Genomic DNA, 13,433 nt, shown 5'->3' with positions numbered 1-13,433 from the left:
AGGCACTGCATTCATTCTCATGTTATTGTAATTTTCTCCGAGCAATATCTGGCACATAAACTACTGTTGGGAGTTTCAAGTTCTATCTTGTCTTTACTTATCTTTTTAAGTGCATTTAACATCGATCTTAAGCTTTTTTTTTTCTTGCTTATGTTGTCTTAAGCACAATATTCCTGTTTAAATACACGTGCCACATACAGTAACTCATGATTCGCTACTGCCTGGTCGAGACATGGATAGTGCCTCTGCTCTAAACATTCTGTCTACATATCTGGTGGAAAAACAGGCTTAAATTTTAGCTTTCGTAAATGCAATGACTGGAATTGTTTATTTTGCAGGTTTGCTTGTCACATGGGAGTAAAAGATGGGAACTTTATGTATTACTTTCCAGCATTGTCTCAGCAACTAGGTGACAACTTGCTTAAAGTCAGCGCTCAACAGAGTCAGTGACAGCAGAATTAATGGAAAGAGAAGATTTATGCATTATGTTCTGTTCAAATAAGCTTTCATTTTCATATATGCTGATACAAATGTATATCTGTGATAGGCCTCAATATGCCAATGAATCATCAGGCTCCACATGTAAACTTGTTTCTTGTTTCACTGCAGCTTTCTGCGTCCAACTTTCTGTCATTCAGATGTGATTTCAGTGCAGAGTCACATCACTTTGCAGTGTTTTTAAGATGGTTTCCAGCTATTCATCGTCTAAATGTGCCTTATGATGTGTAAGGCCTTGTGAACCTACATCCTTGTTATTGTTATTTTGAATCTCATGGCCTAAAATGCGTATTGTGTGAGGTGACAACAGACATAGTTGTGCGAGTAGTCGGCCCAGGTCTGACCCTGGACAGTGGAGTCAACAGTAGCTCCATTGTTCATAAAGGACAATGGGAGTAGGTCTGCATGGAGGGAGGCACTGCTAGGAGGCTAGAGGCTGGTTAGTGTCTCATCCCTACCGGACTGCAATCCTGTGCTTTTCTTGTAGTGTTGTTAGCAAACACAAAGCTATGTTGAAAGAAAAAAGAAATCTGAAGTCATGTGTCACATGTAGCAACAAGTTTTCAATCTGGAATGATGGAAGGTTTGTTACAGCAGCTGCTGCACCACAAAGTAAGAAATGGTTTTTCACACTAGGGATAACAGCATCCTATGTCGGTCCATAAAGTTACTTGTCCTTGACATTTAGATGTAGCAATATGAGATCACAGTTTCAACTATTTGTATTGAATTTATTAGTTTTGAGTAATAGTATTCAAATTTTCATTTACAGTTTCTGTTGAAATGAAAACCCCTTTTGTTACAGATAGATACATATAGGGGAGATCATTATTATTTTCAAGTGTTGAATGGTCAGCATAGATGCTACAGATTTTCTTTTGTAATATTGTGGCCCTGAAACTGTTTGTCCTTCACAGCAGCATCCTACAGTGTTTGTTTGAGTCGCAAGGTTGCTTCATGTAACATGACACTCCATCCTCAGCTTTTCACTGATTGAATTTCATCTATACAGCAGTTCAGCCACCGTCTCCCAGTCACTGATGGCATAGATTAAGCAGGAAATGCACCAGACCAAAGCTGCAGCTGATGCCAGTTCATGTTGTCACTTCATATATTGCCACGACAATCTTGCAACATTGTTGGTATGATTGACCCATATGTTGTGCAAATATTAGCGGTCAGTATTGGCACAAAACATAGTCATTGTTATTTCTAACCAACCTTCATCCTTGAATTGAAAAACATTGATTGATGAAATGATATGAAATGAAAAACAACTAATGGTTGCTTTACAAGTTCATTTATAATTTTAGTCCTTTATCAAGCAGAAATAGTGAATGGTTGTGAGGGGAAGATAATAGTGGAATAATAATTCAAATAATAATTAGTTACTGCTGTCAGACCAGGAAAAGAGTAAACAAAAGGTTTTGTTGTTGCCTTTATTTATTTATTCTGCAGTAGAACAATATGCAGTATAATGAATTATATTGAATTAGTAATTTTGATTTAATTGCATAACAGTTTATTATCAGATTAAATGGGATTTTCCCCCCTCTTCACCCAACACTGACATGCATTCAGGTGTCCTTTAGATGAAAGATGTTAGAACACAGAAAAAAGGGCCTATTTGTATCCCATGGCTATTGTCCTGTCTTTTCTTAGCCATGTGACAGTTGCTTGTTTATAGGCTTCTTCATGCAAGTGCAGTAGCCTACTTTGTATGCCCTCAGCAAACATAGAGTCTGTGTTGTTCGCCAGCTTGTTTTCCCTTCAGCTTCACTTTCTGCTGGAGTTGCCAGAGTAGGAGTGGGAAATCGGTTGACCTCAGTGAGCTAAGCTAGTATAGCTGTTTATTTGTCTGTAGACGGTGAATGAAGCTTGTTGTCCCTGCTTTAGCATGTATGCCTGTGTCAGCTGAATTAGTTTGTATTGACAGACGTGGGCAGTGATGGTGGTATGCAGCCAGCCTGGATGAACTTTAGGAATTATTGCTTCTGTGCATTACCTCACTGTGTATCTCCCAGGGTAGGTATATTGCACTAATTCATAATGACATTAACTGACAGGCACATCCAACAAAAGAAACTGTATTGAGACACTATGCCAACAGACTCTTTTTTTTTTTCCAACCTGATTTAGTTTCATCATATTGTGATGCCTTAAATATCCTGTCTAAATCCCTAGTAGAGATGGGACAACAAGGAGATCATCTCTTTTGGGGTGAATGGGCAGGGATGGATAAAACGAGGGGAAGGGGTTACCATCTGGATAGGTTTTTATCTGTTATCTTGAGAGCCTGCTGTGTTTGTGTGTGACAGAGACAAAAGCCTGGCTCAGTGTCCTCAGCAGTATGCTGTTGTAGGATGCAATAATTTGATCCCTCTCTGTCTGCAGTGCACAGTTAAAGTGATTTTGAAGGAGAGATTAACTATGGTTGTTACAACCAGACAGTTAAGAATTCAAACAGTTTAGTCAGGGACATCCATACTGTCTGCCCGAAGGCTATGCTAACAACATCTCTCTTTAACCAGATTTTCTGGTTTCTCCTGACTGGTTTTGCTGAATCTTAGAACAATTTCTTCATCTGCGTGCGTGTCCACAGTAACAGCAAGGAATGTTCTTGATTGTATAAACTGCAGTGTGGTAGGAGATGTCCCTGAAATAGCTGTGATAGCTAGGTGTTTGTTCACATTTGTGGGCTGCAGCTCACACAAACTCTGCTGAGTCCTGACATTTCAGTGGATGTTTGATGATATTGAATCCCTGCAGTTAAGGTGATATCCTTCCATTAATGCAGTTGTAAAGTCAAGACCAGGATATTATTTTTCTTTATGTGTTTGTGCATTAGTAAGCATGAGAACATGCATGGTTTCTCAGATTTTTTCCACAGCAGACATTCTAGCTTGTATTAGCAGGGAGCATACAGGCCTTACTAATTGAAGTATGATTGACCGTGATGCACAGTAATGCTCCCCTGAAGCAGCTTAATTGAATTCAGTCACCATTAATTTAATTCTTTACTCTCGTACTTTTCATGCTGTGACATGTCAAAAAGCTTTTTGTTGACAATACATATCTGTCTTTTTTCCAGTGGCCGTTGATGGACCATCCCTATGAAGAAACAGGCTTACAATGGGACAGAGTACCTCGGAACAAGAGGTCCAAGGAGACATTCCAGAGGTTGCTTTGTTTACTATATTTATTTTCATATATATCAAACACATGGGGTCAAGTGATAAAACCTTGGTGTTCAAGTAAATACATCCCTGAATTATCAGTGTGGCATGTGGGCTGACAAGAAGGAGTGTTAGAAAAATGCAGAAGCGTTGTCCATCATGCCAGTTTTACAAGTTCGACCCCAGATTATGCTTTCGCAGAGAAATGCTTACTTTAGTAAACAAAAAGTCTCACAAACAAAAACATAATGTGGGAACAGCCATCGTGCCAGCACAAAAAACTATGTGGTAGCTTGTAACAGCCAGTATCTCTAAGGGTACATGTTTAGGGACATAAGCAGAACTAAAATGGCAGCCAGTTAGCAGCACAGGATGCAACAGCAGGTGATAATAACAATGCATCTTGCAACTTTTAAAGTCAGTATTAAGCTCAACTTTTCCCAACATTGGTCAGATAAACATGGCTTTTAAATTTAGACGTTCTTGAGTTCAAGCAGCCACAGTCGCAGGTCATCATAGACCCACAGCGAAGCAGAATTCCCACAGTCACTGGGGATTTTGAGCGGCTGTGCCCTCTTTGTTTCTGTGTTTTCCAGACACGCATTGTTTCTTATGCATGCACTGTATGATTTTTTCTTCTTGTCAATTTGTTGTAGACATCGCTTTCAGACAATTGTGCACGCGTATACACTTACCACACTTATACTTTGATTTTCAGGCTCCATTGTTTGTACTTGAAGTTTCCAGCTGAAGTGCATTTCCGTGTGAACATATTTTCTATACTCTCACCATTTGTCAGCCCCACTGTCAATATCCCCTGAGTCCAGCTTAGGCCTTTTACTGCCAAACAACCCTTAGCTCATCACACTAATCAATAACCACGGATAACAGATATGTAGTCTCATTGGCTGTCAGCCAGAGCACTAAAAACCTATCAGTCTTGCTCTTACAATACTGTATCTGATGGTTAGTCAAGCACACGTTTACACACACATAAACACACACACTAATAAAAATAAGTCTGTTCAGCCGGCAGGATCTTTGCACTCCCTGCACTGACAGTGTTGGTTTGAATAGTAAAAACATGCTTAGTTTTATGTATTATAACATTAGTGATAAATGCCTGCTGGGCTTTTTGTTGCCTGTGAGCTCAGCAACTTTGCAGCTGGAGCCCCGTGTCTATAAATCCTGGGGTGAGCTCGGAAGTTCCGTGTAATGTTCTGTTTTTAATATTGTGAAAAATGGAAGTAAATGTTAAGTAAAGTGTTGAGAAGATCTGATGAGATGTTACATTCTTGTCCCCCTCTCCTAGCCAGACATTAATGCCTCCAGGACAAATTCCCACATTCCATTACACTTCAGTGAAATTGAAGCCTTTGGGCTCCAGCTTCATACAGCTCTGTTTCAGCAGTTAGCATGCTGATTGTACAAGTTATGACATTTTTTCTTTCAGATTAGTAATATGTCTCTGCAATTTTCTTGTTACATTAGGACGGGTTTAATAACATCAAGACATTTGTGGAGGAAGAACTACAGACGAGCATGGTGAGTGTGCAAAGAGGTTTCACTGGGATTGTTTCTCTTTTCTCATTGCCCTCATTTAGCTGCTGTTTGGATACCCCAGCAGGGAATAGCATTACCACCATACATGTCTCGCCTTAGTTAAAGTCAGAAAACAAGGGAAGACATTTTTGCTCACTAATACTTAGATAACACGGATAGATTAAATAATAATAATGCAATATTAGACATTAAAGTTGATAAGGTATATGCACTGAAACAGTGGACATAAATTCAGTATATTGTTTAATTATACGCACATATTCAACTTACTTCTTTTGGTCCTCTCTGCTCAGATGGTGGGCATGGTGATTGGTGCAGGCATCGCCATAGTACTCATCGCTATCCTCATCTTCTTCATTTTGCGGCGGATCCAGCTTCGAAGTTAGTAACTAAGAAGCATGTACTGAGAAGACATCAATTAGTTTTATGTAGTTCAAGCCTAACTTTTCATTTATCTCATTTCACAGACCTAGAAGCTCAGGAGGCACCCAAATACCGCTTTCGCAAGAGGGACAAGGTCATGTTCTACGGTCGAAAGATCATGCGTAAAGTAAGTGTGCGACTGAAATTGATCATTTAAAAAGCCAATTCGCAGCTGGAGTCACATGTCAGACTTTTCCACCATTCCAGTATAGAACATAACGCAGAACTAATACAAAGAGAATAACATTTAAACTACAACTGTTTCCCAACAGGTTTCCCAGTCTACCTCCTCCCTGGTGGGTACGTCCTCCTCCTCTCGGCCACGCCTAAAGAAGAAGCAGAAGATGCTGAACATTGCCAAAAAGTACACTAGACAGCTCACAACAGCCAACAGCCATAAGACTTTTTCACTTCACTGACATGTTGATAGCTAGCAGTTCACCTTCATCCCCATCTATTAATCTCTCTCTATCTCATTGTTTCCCTGTTTACTTGTTTAGGATCCTGCGCTTTAAGAAGGAGGTGCCCACCCTTCAGGCCAAGGAGCCTCCACCCTCAGTGCTGGAAGCAGACCTTACTGAATTTGATGTGGCCAACTCCCACCTCCCCTCTGAGGTGCTCTACATGCTCAAAAATGTCCGGTAGGTTTGTCGTCTGTATGTCTTTGTACTTGTGTTATTATGAACTATAAAATGTGTTCAAAATGCCAGCTTGTTTATATATTACAGTATACAATTATATTGAGATGATTTGCATGATTCGTTACTATTAAACATGAGCAAGTTTTCCTATTGGAAAGCCTTTGAGGTGTGTGGTTCTGCTATGAAGCAACAGCTGAGCCGGATTTGAAAATCGCTGTTCACTCACAGTCCATGTGCGATCTGACAGTTTTACAAAAGTGAATGGAGTAAAATTGCAGTGTCCAGTTTTGCAGGGCTGATTGGAACCTTGTCTACACAGTCTTATTGATCTAATTGTGGACAAAGGTGCATCTACTAAATACTGACATGAAGGGGATGAATACTTATGCAGTCACTTATTTTACGTTATATATTTTAATTCATTCACATTACTTTGTAGAAATTTGTTTTCACATTGATATAAAAAAAAAAATCTCTTTTTGTAGACTCTTGTCAATGAAAGCCAAGTGATCATGATTCAATGCCGAAAAGCAATTAAAAAAGGAAAACTTTTCTGAATGCTTTGTATGGGCATTGTAAATACACAACTAAACTCAGACAGACCACAATACTGTTTACTGCTTATTTGTACAGACCAGGTAGTTGCAGGTATGTGTGCACCTCCTAACCTGTCTTTTGTCCTCCACTGCAGTGTGCTGGGCCACTTTGAGAAGCCCCTCTTCCTGGAGCTCTGCAAACACATGGTGTTTGTGCAATTCCAACAAGGGGAGTATGTCTTCAGGCCAGGCCAGCCCGACAGCAGCATCTATGTGGTTCAGGATGGAAAACTAGAATTGTGCCTTAATGGAACGGTACACATGTATATCCTTTTTACTCTTTTTACCTGTAAATTTAATGTATATTTGTAACCTAATATAAGCACTCTCTCTCTCTCTCTCTGTCTCTCTCTCTCTCTCTTTCTCTCTCTCTCTCTCTATCACACACGCACACACACACACACACACACACACACACACACACACACACACACACACACACACACACACACACACACACACACACACACACACACACACACACACACACACACACACACAGGAGAGTAAATCTACTTAGGTGCTTAACAAACGGGAGTTTTAGCTTTAGCAACTCACTGATGCTAAAATCTGACTTGGACAATCTCTTGCTCTCTAAGTATTGTAAAGCCAGTATTATTTAATTTCAAGGCTATTTATCAAGTCTTACCTGGGATTTTTGCTCCGTCTAAGATACTGTTACAGGCTTTATCTATAGCTAGAACACTATAATACCCCCCAAAACACCAACTGGTTGATGTGTACACCAATATGAATGTCTTATTACTTTACTTCCAGGATGGCAAAGAAAGTGTGGTGAAGGAGGTTTACCCAGGAGACAGTGTCCATAGCCTCCTCAGCATTCTGGATGTCATCACAGTAGGTCACACCCACTTCTTGCCACACTCACAAAGCTGCACAAGCAAAGGTGATGCGCCACACCTATGGGCTTCCTCACTACACACACCTACACATAATTTGCATATTGTCATATGAGACACATGCTTTTACGTCACTGTGTTTGACCCTACCCACTTTCTGCCAGATTCTTTCATCCTCTGATGACTCAACAAACCATTTCCACTGCTATGGATATGGCTAACACGTTGATCAGCAGTTGTAATTTAGTTATAATTCAGTGTTTAACCATTGATTACATAGTCTATCTGAAATGTAGAGTGCTGCTATAATATTACCCCTGAAGACTTCCCTTTTTTCAAATGTGTACGGACACAATTACTATAAGAAGCAAAATCCCATTTAGGATCTTCTTTAACTATAGGTAAATTCAGAAAATGTAAGGTGTTTTTTGGGATCTTTGTGTGCAGGGCCACCAGAAGCCTTACAGAACAGTGTCAGCACGGGCTGCAGAGGTTTCCACTATTCTCCGTTTACCTGTAGAGGCCTTCCTGTCAATATTTGAGAAGTACCCTGAGAGCTTAGTGCGAGTAGTACAGGTGAGTTGTGTTTGCTTTGTATTCATTTCCCAATATTTACTCTAGTTTTCACTTAGTAGATGAACTAGACTCCTACATATGGATTCATGTTCATCATAGTGTACTGTAGACTAGAAACCTATGCTCTCAAAGACATGATATGGCTTTAAATGAAAGCATCTGCCTGTTTTCATTTGGTACATTAAATCACTCATTTCCTGTTGTATCTGCTCAGATTATCATGGTTCGTCTCCAAAGAGTAACAGTCCTAGCCCTGCACAACTATCTGGGTCTGACCAATGAGCTCTTCAGTCATGTAAGTTTTCTTATACGCACAGAGACACATTCATACGCAGTGCAGTAGGAACTCCCGTACAAACATCTGTGCGCATTGTGGTTTGACGTTTGTCAGGAGTTTAACACCGTCAGCTTTATTTATGGAGGTCATTTTAAACACAGAGACAATTCAAAGTGCTTTAGAAAGACAAAGAACAGCAACAAAATAAACAAAAACAGATTGTTGTGTTCCTTTCAGAGTGGCAACTTTTTCCTTGCAGCATTTGCTGATAGCTTTCTTCTGTTTTGGGTTGTGTTTACTGAAGCCAAGTGTGCCCACAGGACTGCCATGGCTTCGTCTTTTTATGTGCCAGTTCTTCCTCGTCTGCACCAGGGACTGCTACTGTTTTTCACAAGACTGATTTTCCCTGTACGTGCTGTGCCTTATACTTACCTTACATGACTTAAGAATCATAGCTAGGAGCTAGGAAGGAGCATGCCTGCCGCATCTGTGAGTGGATATGTGTGAACATAAAGACACGCTAACTGACAGCTCTGGGATGGGCTAACTGCCTGTGTAAAAACAAGTTCTCAAATGTATCAACATGAGTAAAATGGGGTTTGTTCCAAAGTTATAGTATAGACTTACTGTTTTATTTGAGTAATTACCCACTGTTAATGGGTTCATATTCTTCAAGGAGATCAGAAATGCCAGAAGTGCTTCATAAAGCAGCATCAGGTACTGGAAACCAGTGGAAAGATTAAAGAAGAAGAGTAATCTGCTTAGTTGTCTTGTGTCTTGTTAGAACTTTGGCAGCAGTGCTCTTCATTAGCACCAGTTGTCTAACGAGGTAAACAGTACATCCTGCTTGAGATGGAGGCTGTGAATGAACTTCTCTAGATCTTGTTCAGTCCAGTTATTGCTGTTTGTTTGACATGCTGATGTATTTACTGCCCTTGTGTTGCTGGTGATGCTTACAGAGATTTGTGATGTGAGTTTTCATCTTTACAAGTCAGGAATCAAGCAATAACTTTTAATGATTTTATCCTTGCGTCAGTGTCTTCCAAGCATTGAATAAAGTAAATCTGAATGGTGTGTGAATGGCTGTGATAAACAGTTTTACTCTCATGTATTTTTTGATCAGGATAGAGCATGTACAGGTTAAACAACACTGACCCAAGAATTGAACCTTTGGGGACTTTGCCTGTCATGGGGATGCCCCAGATACCAGTTTAACAGTACAGCCTTTGCCAAGCTATGATCTAAACTAACAAAAGACTGTAGTAGATAAAGCCACCTGCCTTTTCCTGAATCAGCATTCAAACAAATGTCATTTTACACATCTATCAGTACAGTGTTGGTGCTGTGATATCTTTCGAGACCAGATTGAAATCTATTTTTAACATACTGTAAATTCTACAATTGCATGTGGAGTGAATTTTGAAGTTAAAATTTCTTCAGAAGTGGTTTACCAGCTGCAATACTGAGTGATTTTTAAAAAAAATGTGTGATTGGAGTGACCTAATGACAATTTCCAGCCCATCAACCCACACTTTAAGACGTTTTTGAATATCTGGATGGCAGGATGTCAAAATAGAAGGCAGAGTAACTACAATGCTTCACTGCATCCTCCAGAGTGTTATTATCAATAGAAATAAATAGAGTCTGTGTATCCAAATTGCTTCTGTATGGCTGCAGTAGCGCTCTGGTAGTGTGCTCATTGATATATGTTCTTTGATCTGGTTTGGGTATTAGGAGAAGGGCCAACATTCCTGACGGCAAATGCTAAATGTGTGTGGGCCTTTTTACATGGTGGAACAGATCAAAAGTTCCAAGTAAACCACAGAATTCCTTCGCAGGTTTGATCTTGAGATAATCAGTGTGTTAAAATCACCAGCTGTGACAAAATAAAGCAGCTCAGTGAAGCTGTCAGCAGATTTATAGAGAACCTTGGATGTCTACAAATTCCTAACAAGATGATTATTTGTGTGAATATCAGTGTAATATCAATTTTTAATTGCCTCCTGGGGACAAATAAAGTTTTCTGAATCTGAAGTACTGCAAAGTTATTTAAAGGAGCCAAAATCACCACATGGTAACTGCTGAAACACTGATATGTATCATTGAATATGTGGGCTCAAAGCAAACCAAATGTGGCAACAAATTAGCCAGATTTGATGGAACAGACAAGTTTCTGGCACACTTGGTCCCAGCTTGTCCCAGGAACAGTCATGCATTTCATTGCCCTTGGAACCTAACAGGCTCAGTAGTGTGCAGACAGTTTTTTATTATGACTTGAGTCATCAAATGCTATGTTTGTGTCTTGTTTTCCACTTTCCCAACACACACTCCATTGAACTGTGTACCTCACATACATTATTTATATAATACCCACATTTGTCTTATAGGAAATGCAGCCCTCACGTCTGCCACCTCAATCACCCCACGCTACTCGCACCAGTCCTGTCCGACACGGCAAGCGCTTTGGCAGCCTAACAGTGCCTGAGGAGCATCGAGAAGCTGCCATCAAGGGTGAAGTTGCAGGTAAGGTATAGGTGTACAGCTAACTCACACGAGATATAAGAAACTGAACCCATGTACAGGTTTTAAGTAAAGCTTTATATTTTTCTGCCACTGCTGGCTTTGCTTTTTGTTTACTGGTTAATCCTGCCTATTTTATTTATTCACAGGAGAACAAGGGAAGGATGGAACAGTGCCAACTCTTAGTAGGACAATCTCCATGCCTGTGGACATTGCTGGTGAGAGACTACTCTCCTGTTTCGAGAGATGATATTGTGTCGCTGTTCTTTAACTTTGCCAGTACCAGAATATTTTGTTCCTGTGCAATGTGCTACTTTGCGAAATTGTGCAAAAACATAGCTGAGATACTTGGAGAAAATGATTAGCTGAATTAGGTGACAAAACGTTTGGCTGCTTTGACCTCTCCGGATGTTATATGGATCTCCAATGCACCACATGTACTAATATTAAGGCATGTTCACCTCGGTCACTTTCTGTTGTATTTATTCTATGGATCCCTTTTAGGCTGCTTATTTTGGTCAGGTATGAACAGTTATTAACCTCATTGTAGCTGCTCCACAGATAGAAAATAACTCCATTTAACAGGGCGGTTAAATTGGCAAACAAAAGCAGCTCAACCTTTTGCAGATAATGACATGTAAAGTCAGAAGGGTTTATGGCTGTAATGACAAAGATGTTGAGATGTGATAACAGCGAAGTTGTCGAGCATGCAAAGTCTGGCACGGGAAATGAACTCAGGGTTGTAATTGAGTAATGTTCATGCGACAGTAAAGACAGGCAAACTCATTTTACATTTGAAATTACACAGATTAGGATTAGGTTTGTTTAAACATGTTAGACTCTGCTCTGTCTGCATTCAACTTTAAATAATCAAAATAAGTTTTTTTTAGCACCATTTAGTTTCTGTTTCTAAACTTTACATGCCTAAATTTTGGGACTACAACTACAACTGCAACTACAAGATGCAAAAAGGTTCGCTTTCCTACTATTGTTTGCACACAGTGAACAGAGATGTGAATACAATCTGGACATTTCTGATTTTGCTCACAAAAAAGGCTCATAGGACAATTGGATGGCATGGTTTAAAGATGGATTTGTTTGTTTTTTTGTGATTTTTAGATATATTTTGACTGTTATATTGCGTTGGATGGAAATATGTGTACAAAAAGCGTAATCTAGGTCAGGAAGACAGCTGTAAATTGTCAACTTGGTTTTTCAAATATGCAATACATTTTCCTTTTGGACTATTAAGCTGTTCATTTGTTCTCCTCAAACATAAACGTCCACCTATGTTAAGATGGATTGTTTTTGCCTAACCACGCCGAGTATTTGATTCAAGACTAAAAAATGCTTTTGCATTGTTTGTACAGGTATACAGAAAGGTCTGAGATCAGACTTTGACATGGCATATGAAAGAGGAAGGATTTCTGTCTCTGCAGAGGATGGCAACACTCCTCCTACCTTTACTCGGGTCAGTACACTGCAGAATCTTGGGACACAAATGAGATAAGGTCAACTTTATTGGTTCCCTGACATGAAACTGGGTAGCTGCCTAAACAACTTCTCTGTCATTAGTGAACAAAGAATAAAGATTACTCAATAGGGTATGAAAAACAGTAAAGTATTATAAGTAACTTAACAATATTTACATTTTATTTAAATTTGGCTACATATATGACAATATCTGAAACAAAAAAAAAAGAATGGAAGGTTGTACTATTTCGGAATGAATGATTGTGTATGTAATTACAGTCAGTATCCCAGGACCAGCGTGAAAGGAGAGTCACAGTGGATGAAGTTCCATCAGGGATCTACCTTTATCCAGAGGAAGAGCCAGTTGTGGATAATATTTTCACACCTGTATCAAGTCGATCCAGTGCCGCTCTGTTTGAAGAAGCTCAGAAAGAGGTCCTCAGACTCATGAGGATTGAGGTTTGTTTTTCGTTATTTTGTTACTTAGGCAGTCTCTTCACATGACATCATCACCGTTACCAGCTGCAGCTATATTGCTGGATGCATTTTGTTGTGACAAAATTATGTTAGCAATGAGTTTCCACGCGTTTGCATTAGAAAATCCAAAGACTTCTGTGCTACATCTGTGGTGGGAAGTTTTATCTCTGTGCCTCGGAGTTGGTATTGCTGCACTTAATCTTTCAAAATATCACATTACTGTAACGAGATCAAAGTATGATAGATTAAATAAATGTCACAGAATTATCTACAGCAAAGGACAATGAAGACATTTTGTCCATTTTGTTCTTCCACTCTACTTCACTATTTATTGCTGCCTGACTTTATATTTT

At 39.5% G+C, this 13,433-nt stretch overlaps 1 protein-coding gene across 6 annotated transcripts in view; it reads left to right on the top strand.

The window, feature by feature from the left end:
* Window positions 1–13,433, top strand: part of pnpla6 (patatin-like phospholipase domain containing 6) — a 31,828-nt gene that overhangs the window by 1,491 nt on the left and 16,904 nt on the right. For all 6 annotated transcript variants that reach the window (XM_035958327.2, XM_023292644.3, XM_023292645.3 and 3 more), the window contains exons 2-15: window positions 3,590–3,678; window positions 5,166–5,219; window positions 5,531–5,618; window positions 5,705–5,787; window positions 5,933–6,024; window positions 6,161–6,301; window positions 6,993–7,152; window positions 7,675–7,755; window positions 8,205–8,333; window positions 8,548–8,628; window positions 10,998–11,133; window positions 11,280–11,348; window positions 12,501–12,601; window positions 12,883–13,062. In XM_035958327.2, coding sequence (XP_035814220.2) covers window positions 3,631–3,678; window positions 5,166–5,219; window positions 5,531–5,618; window positions 5,705–5,787; window positions 5,933–6,024; window positions 6,161–6,301; window positions 6,993–7,152; window positions 7,675–7,755; window positions 8,205–8,333; window positions 8,548–8,628; window positions 10,998–11,133; window positions 11,280–11,348; window positions 12,501–12,601; window positions 12,883–13,062 — 1,443 coding nt within the window. In that variant the 5' untranslated portion in view covers window positions 3,590–3,630. The remainder of the gene's footprint in view (window positions 1–3,589; window positions 3,679–5,165; window positions 5,220–5,530; window positions 5,619–5,704; window positions 5,788–5,932; window positions 6,025–6,160; window positions 6,302–6,992; window positions 7,153–7,674; window positions 7,756–8,204; window positions 8,334–8,547; window positions 8,629–10,997; window positions 11,134–11,279; window positions 11,349–12,500; window positions 12,602–12,882; window positions 13,063–13,433) is intronic.

The sequence above is a fragment of the Amphiprion ocellaris genome, chromosome 4 (genome assembly GCF_022539595.1).
Source record: "Amphiprion ocellaris isolate individual 3 ecotype Okinawa chromosome 4, ASM2253959v1, whole genome shotgun sequence".
Taxonomy (NCBI): domain Eukaryota; kingdom Metazoa; phylum Chordata; class Actinopteri; family Pomacentridae; genus Amphiprion; species Amphiprion ocellaris.
Note: the sequence above shows the minus strand (reverse complement) of the source record. Positions and strands in the feature narration are given on the sequence as shown.